The 7,863-nt window shown below is 34.6% G+C and overlaps 1 protein-coding gene across 2 annotated transcripts; it reads left to right on the top strand.

Annotated features, from left to right (window-relative positions):
* The first annotated feature begins 1,010 nt into the window (after positions 1-1,010).
* LOC132051554 (probable mannitol dehydrogenase) lies at positions 1,011-7,562 on the top strand. Of its 2 annotated transcripts, XM_059442692.1 has the most exons (6): positions 1,011-1,050; positions 2,216-2,363; positions 3,726-3,839; positions 5,863-6,376; positions 6,948-7,101; positions 7,209-7,562. In XM_059442692.1, the coding sequence occupies exons 2-6, from the start codon at positions 2,266-2,268 to the stop codon at positions 7,421-7,423; spliced, it is 1,095 nt and encodes a 364-aa protein (XP_059298675.1). In that variant the 5' UTR covers positions 1,011-1,050; positions 2,216-2,265; the 3' UTR covers positions 7,424-7,562. The 2 variants fall into 2 exon arrangements, with proteins under 2 accessions (XP_059298675.1, XP_059298674.1); XM_059442691.1 differs by lacking the exon at positions 1,011-1,050 and having other exon boundaries at positions 2,084-2,363.
* Positions 7,563-7,863: the final 301 nt, after the last annotated feature.

A 7,863-nucleotide genomic window follows, 5' to 3' on the forward strand; every position in this document is an offset into this window, starting at 1 on the left:
ACGATATTTGGTTATGATCCTTTTTACATTACAATTCCTGTATTACTTGTAGCCTCATAACTTAAAAACGAAACGGCCCCCAGGTAGATGGAGTCACAAAAAGTTTATATTTTTGGGCAATTTGCACGATTGTCCTTATTCGGGAGTGGTCTTTAATTTTTGTCCCTTAAATTGCAGGTTTTTAATTTTTTCCCTTCACCTAATATCCCGAGATTTTGGGTTCGAACCCTGGCTCAGTAAAAAAAAAAAAATCGCAAGCCAAAGTTTCGTAGCAAACTTTTGCCCAAAATTAGGCCTTAAGGCAAGCCTCTGCCTAACTTTTGCCCAAAAAAGAGGTTTGCCTTAAGGCAAACTTTTGCCCAAAATTACGCCTTAAGGTTTTCCTTAAGGGCCTAACTTTGCCCGAATAGGCCTAATTTGGGGCAAATGTTATGCCTTATAAGGCAGAGGTTTCGCGCAAGCCTTGCTTTCCGAAATTCTTTTTTTTTTTTTTTAACTGAGCGGGGGTTCGAACCCAGAACCTCGAAGTACTTTCCGCCACTTTTTTAAGCGGAGACCAAAAATTAAAGACCACCAATTTGAGGGACAAAAATTAATGACCAGTGCACAAAAAAATGTATATTTTTTACTTCTCAATGTTGAGCACTTTGTTACAATTGTTTGTGGCTTTTTGTGAACGACTTTTATTCATGGAAAAAGGATACTATCTGGCCATCAGAAATTTTAATGGCCCATGTTTGGGCTTAATGTCGCGAATTAGTCTTTCCGCCCAAACTATTGCCAGGTGCTAGCCCAGCGACTCAGTCACAAGAGATCAGACTTTTTTGTGGTGACTAAAGTCGCTACAAAAGATCAAAAAGTCGCCATTAAAGATTGCTGCATGTACTGCTGTTGCTCAAGGTTTTTTGTGACGAATCCAGGGAGTCGCCACAAGACTACACATTTTGTGGCGACTAAGCTTGCCTCAAAAAGGAAGCAAATACGCGATGAAAAATATTCATATTGAGCCTTGAAAAATATCCCAAAACATGTATAATGTGTGTATAATTAGTAAGTATACATTGATTGAGCCTTCAATATATCCCAAAACATGTATAATATGTGTATAATTAGTAACTATACGTTGATTATACATTTATTAAATAAAAATTATACAACAATAACATTTTTTCTAAACACATACTGTAGGTATATATATTCTATACAACAATGATATAATTTCTATACGTATGATACATTTTTTCTAAACACATACTGTAGGTATATATATTCTATACAACAGTGATATAATTTCTATATGTATGATACATTTTCTATACATATACAATAGTGATATATATTTTATACAATAATGATACAGTTTCTATACATATGCTGAAATTAGTTGAAAAAAGAATACGAAACAGAATTATTTGAAAAAGGCTAAAAAATGTCTTTTAAGTTTCTTGGGCCATTCAGTTGTCAATAGTTCGGGCCGGATTCCTTTTCCCTTTATTCGTTTCTTTTGCTCTAAATTGAATATTTTGTCACTAATAAAATAAATTGATTACTTTGTATTATTTGCATTCAACTTGAATAAAGTAACAAACTACTTTTGGGTGTAATTAATTGAATATAACTATATAAGTGATAATAATACAAAATAATTGCTTACTTAATGAGTTTTGATAATGAAAGGAAAAGATCCTGGCAACTTCTTAAAACAGAAAAAAACAAAACGTTATCAGAATCACCTACATAGAAATTTATTTAATTAGAATGTTTAACTTTGTTATGTTGTTTTATTGTTTATCAACAACTTATAATTACATAGTTTTAACATAATTAAATTAAAATTTACGATTGACTGAAATTAATACTAAGAATTAGAGAGTTTTAAGCAAGGTTTCAAGTTAGTTTACAAGATCAATTTCAATCATTTTATTACCAAAGTTGGAGACTTAAATAATTACTAAAATCTAGAACTTTAAACAAGATTTTCATCTATTTTTTTAGAATGTTCATTAATTTCTTATCAAAGCAGGAGATTTCTTTCCTCTTAAACCTTTAAAATTTAAACACCACTAGTGTCACTCATTCAAATACTGGAGAAATAATTGTAGTGGAGAGGAGCTGGATTCACAGAATCTATTCCACTTCTCAAGTGACGTTAAAAAGGCAATTGCAGCGTGTTATAAGTTCCTCCTACTTTATAACCACAACTAATAAAGCATAGTTTTGGGCACTGAGAAAAACAGTATTCACACACACTAGATTGGGAGAGAAATGGCTAAAACACCAGAGAAGGAGCATCCACGAAAAGCTTTTGGCTGGGCTGCTAGGGACCCTTCTGGAATTCTGTCGCCTTTCGATTTCTCTCGCAGGTACTTTTGTTACATGTTTGTTTTATATATATTTATATATGTTGTTGGGTCAGTGTATATATAGGATATGAATGTATAAATATTCTTTTGAATGTCTGTAAGGACGACACTCTGGAGTTTGGAAAATTGATTTACCCAGAAAGGAAGGACTTGAAATACTTTACTTGTAACTTTTCATGCATGTCCCTTATTCTGTATAAATAAGCATGAGGAGACAAAAAGGTGGATTTTCATAGAAGCATACATACTACGACATTATTATTTCTGTATATAAATATAGCGGGAGTTTTGGTTCAGTAGTAAGAGCGTTAACGTTGTTGTCTGAATTAGAAATGTCTCAAGTTAATTTGCCGTTGTGTCTTGACCTTCTGAGATTTCTTGAGTAAATTTCAGGGACGAAAAATCAACTTTTAGTTTATCACACGAAAGTTACTTTTTTTAAGTCTTTTAATCACATAAAAGTCATCAAATTTAAAGTTTTCCACAAAAGGTCACTTTTCTATTTTTGTCACATAAAAGTTACTCTCTCCGTCTCAAATTGTTTGATACTTTTCATTTAGAGATCAAACTTTTTAGTTTTGACCGTGAGTTTGAACGCAGAATCTTTAAATTTTTCAAAATAAGATATACATATTTGAAAACTATGTAAAAATTACTATAAGTCACTATAATTAATAATTTAAAATATTTAAAAGACATGAAAAAATTACGGTCAAAGAGCAACTCATTTGACTCTCGAAAAACGAAAAGTGTCGAGCAAATTGGGACGGAGGGAGTATCTAACTTTGACCAAGTTAACTAAAAAGTACACCCTCTATTCACTTTTACTTGTTCACTATACCAAAAAATAAATTTTCACTTTTATTTGTACATTTTAACATATCAAGAAAAAATAATTTCTTTTGTTTTACCCTTAACATTATCTACTCTCTCTATTCACTTTTATTTGTACACTTTAGCATATTAAAAAAAGGACAAGAGAGGGTTGCTCAGATGGTAAGCACCCTCTACCTTCAACCAAAAGGTTGTGGGTTCAAGCCACCAAGAGAGCAAAGGAAGAGCTCTAATTATAAAAATGTGACATTTTTTTTGAGACATATTATCCTATTAAAAAGGAAAGTGTGCGACATAAATTGGGATTGAGGGAGTACAAAAGTGCCCAGAATACCCTTTTTTGTTTGTGAGATAAACTTCTTGCGAATATAAAATAAGACACATAATATCTGGTAGAGTACTTGTGCATGCCACTCCCCATTTCCTCTCTTTTATTGTATAGTTGAAACAGAAATTAGCTTCCATGACGGGATGTTCAATGCTTATCAAGCTAATCTGTGAACTTATACCCTTTTGAATTGATGGCAGAGAAAATGGTGATCATGATGTTACAGTGAAGATACTTTATTGTGGAGTATGTCACTCAGACTTGCATCATTTGAAGGATGACTGGGGATTCACAAAATACCCCATTGTCCCTGGGTAAGCTACCCTTGTCACTTTGATGTCAAAAGGTTCTTTTACTTCAACATTCTGATCACTAGTTGTCTTCAAAGGTATGCTAATTTTTATTCGCCTTATTGGTTATGATGATTGGACATGATCCAACTAGCAAGATTTGCAATATTAGGTGCTCAAGTGAAAGAAGTGGATGACCACAGGTGTTTGTCGATGGGTTTGGCCTTATAAGAATAAGGGAGTTATACTTGTTGATGTTTTTTTCTAATTAGGATCTCTTTTCAGATACTTAGATGCAAATGTTTTTTACATACATACTAAACAATCTAGGTTGTTATAATCCAACAGACGTGGGAGAAGGATAGGATATCAAGAAGATAAGACTTTTATGTCAAGAAATATAGACCTGTTCAATCTCAAAAGTTAGCTCATGGGGTCTGAGGATTGTCTAAAACTATATAAAGTTAGTATAACACTGATATTCTTAACCAGTGTAAAACTCTAATATCCCTTCAATGCTCAGAAACGTTCAATAAAGGCTCACCGTTAGGGCATAGTGACGGGTTTGACTTCGATAACATGTTTTAAAAAAATAGAACTTGAACCTAACACAACTCCGAAATCTAACTCATGATTGAGCATTTTCCAAAACCATTTAAAATGACTACAACCCATTTATTCAATCAACATGGGACAACCAAGAATTTTGGCATTGTCGCCATGTTAACCTTTTCTTTTCTTGGTGTAGAGCTGATTAAAATGTATAATGGGAGACAAAAAAGTCTATAACAATCTCAGTGCTCCTTGGTACTTGCATTAATAAAATTTAGTTGTCTCATAAAAAAAGTCAGTAAGAATCTGTTCTCACTGCTAGAAACTTCATCGGCAGCACTTCTCATAAATTTGAGTTCACAAGGGCATTGCAAGATTTGCTTGAAGAGAAGGCTTGAAAATCCCAATGATAGGCACTGATAGGTAAACATTTATTTTAGGCTTTGTCTAAACGGGTAGAATTTCTCTTGGATTTGTAGGAACAAAAAACCAAAGTAGGGACTAGAAATAGGGACTAGAGCACATCCATTAAGGTGTCTTTATTTCTATTGTTCGAGTAGCGATCAAAGTGGAGTAGTAGCTCAAAGGAAATTCCAGCATCGTTGTTTCTGATCTCTTGAATTACGTTTTTTGCAATAGAAGGGGACTGTCCAATTGATTAGTTCTACTAATCAGTAGAATTTTGTTTAGATTACTAATAAAAAACCTAGTAAGGACGGTTCAATCATTAACCATTCTCTTGAATTACATTTCCCAAAGTGCAAGGACTGTTCAGTTTATAATCCTACTATAATGTTAAGCAGGGATCTAGTTTAGTTGGCAAATTATTGAACAGCTGAAAAAGATTGTGTTCCTTCTGAGCAATATGCTGCAGTTTATATGGATCAGGGTCAATCTTTGGCCACTGGATGCATTTCTATTTTTTTTTTCCTTCTCTAAACTAGAAAAAGAGGCCTTTCTGCTTGAGTTATCCTAAACCTTGTTTTTGAAGGACATAGAAGCTGTAGCATCCCTTACGGGGGGCAAATCCGGATAAGCGGGGGCCCTAAAACGTTGCCTGGCACGGGGGTAAACTAAAAGTACAAAGATTTCAGGTTTACTCTATTGCAAGTTCACTATCACTGAATAGTGTTTGTTAGAAACTTCTATCTGTTCCTAGTCCTAGTTAGAAGTGCTTGTGACTTTTCTCCGATATCTACATTTGAATCACACGTCATTAAAGAATTAACTCCCAACAAACTACGGTTATTCTGGTTCAAGTCCATGAACAAAAACATATCTGTCAATTTTAGGGAAAGTTGACTAGATGACCACTAGCATGTTACATTTTGGTTCTTCAAGCAATAGTTTACTAGTTAATTCTTCTAATCACGTTGATGAAACTTAAGCTTCATATTAGAGTAATCAACTTGAGTTTTTCATGAATGTGCTAATTTAATGTCAGAAGTGTTAGGTTTATCTTATATTACAACTTATAGAACTTTTTTCTGTGCAGGCATGAAATTGTTGGTCTCGTGACATCAGTTGGCAGTAGCGTCCATAAGTTCAAAGTCCGTGACCGAGTTGGAGTTGGGGTGATTGTAGGCTCCTGTCAAACATGTGACATTTGTGAACAGAGCTTGGAGAACTATTGTCCTAAAGTGACGTTTACCTACAACTCCACATACCATGATGGTACAAAAACATATGGCGGTTACTCCGATATGATAGTTGTTCATCAGCGCTTTGTTCTTCAATTTCCTGACAACCTACGTTCTGATGCTGGAGCTCCTTTATTATGTGCTGGAATAGCTGTGTACAGCCCGATGAAGTACTATGGTATGACCGAACCAGGCAAGCATTTGGGTGTTGCTGGATTGGGCGGCCTTGGTCACATTGCTGTGAAGTTTGGAAAGGCCTTTGGGTTAAAAGTTACTGTCATCAGCACCTCTTCAAAGAAGGAAGATGAGGCCATCAAGAAGCTTGGTGCGGATGCTTTCATTTTAAGTAGTGATCCTGCAAAAATGGAGGTATGTAAACAGAAAAAGAGAACAGGTGATGTTAATAAGATTAAGAGAAGGGAGTTAAGCGTTGTGCATGTTTATTGACCACATTTAAGTCACTAAGGTTTTATTTAAAAAATCTTCAATACCACTTCATAATTGCGAGAAAAACTTGGAAATAAAGTTCTTGATGAATCAACTAGAATAGATGCAGTGTTGAGTCGGAATCTCTCATCCTAAGCACTTTTATAACACGTATATGCATCAAGACCAAATTAGTTGAGGTTGACTATATAAATCTTCAATATCCAGGTAGCTCAATCACAAGTTAGTTCCGGTCCTGCTATATAGTAAGCATTGTATATATAATTTTAACATTAAGCTTAGTTGCTTGTTACTGGTTCCCGTTTGTGTTGTAAGTTTAATTTGCGTCACTAATTCCAACTACTAATCTTAGTTCCCAACTTCTATAGATTCCTCGTGTTTCTAAGTCTTGGTTCTTTTCAATGAATAACTTGCATTTATGTGTGGATTATTTTTTGACCGATTCAAGGAAAGTTGCTTTATGGACATTTTGATTTGGTGGTTGTCTATGCAGGCTGCTGTGAATACCATGGATTACATTATTGACACCATTGCTGCTGTTCATCCATTGGGTCCGTTGCTAAGTTTTCTGAAGATGGACGGTAAGCTTGTCACTGTTGGATTGCCTGAAAAGCCACTGGAGCTTCCAATTTTCCCTTTAGTTTTGGGTAAGACACACTGATTTTGGAACATCAAGATGTTGCTTCTTTATTTTTCAACCATAGATAATTGCAGGATCATACTTAATCTTGAAAATTTGATTATTAACTAACAGGTAGGAAGCTAGTTGGGGGAAGTGACATAGGAGGTATGAAAGAGACGCAGGAAATGTTAGACTTTTGCGGAAAGCACAATATTACTGCAGATATCGAGCTGATTTCAATGGACGACATCAATAGTTCCATGGAACGACTTGCAAAATCTGATGTTAAGTACCGGTTTGTGATTGACATTGCCAACTCTTTATCCCGTCCTGATTGTTCAATGTAGCTGTCGCTGCTTCTTCCTTCATTGCCAAAAACTTGATTCTACAAATTGAGCAATTTAGTGATAGAAAATATGTAGCAAGTTGATATATGACTGGTCAGCTCGCAAGAGTTAATATTAAGACAATAAACCTTTGAGCTTCTGTGTGTTCTAATGGTTCAGTAAGCTTTGTCTCATTTAGCTATTTTGAATTGATTAATCTTCTTATAACGAATTGCATTAAATGTAGCTATTGACTAGTCCTAAAGATATTAGGAATGAAAGCAATTGTACCATTGATGGAACGGCTAACACCTTCAACAAAGAAGGATACTGAGTTTGAAAGCATAATGTAATACTCCCTCCGTCCCATAATAAGTGTATCTTAGCCAAAAACACGCATATTAAGAAACCAATACCGCAATGTGAAGTTTACCAAATTACCCCTATATAATAAAAATAAA

The sequence above is a fragment of the Lycium ferocissimum genome, chromosome 4, assembly GCF_029784015.1.
Source record: "Lycium ferocissimum isolate CSIRO_LF1 chromosome 4, AGI_CSIRO_Lferr_CH_V1, whole genome shotgun sequence".
NCBI classification, from domain to species: Eukaryota; Viridiplantae; Streptophyta; class Magnoliopsida; order Solanales; family Solanaceae; genus Lycium; species Lycium ferocissimum.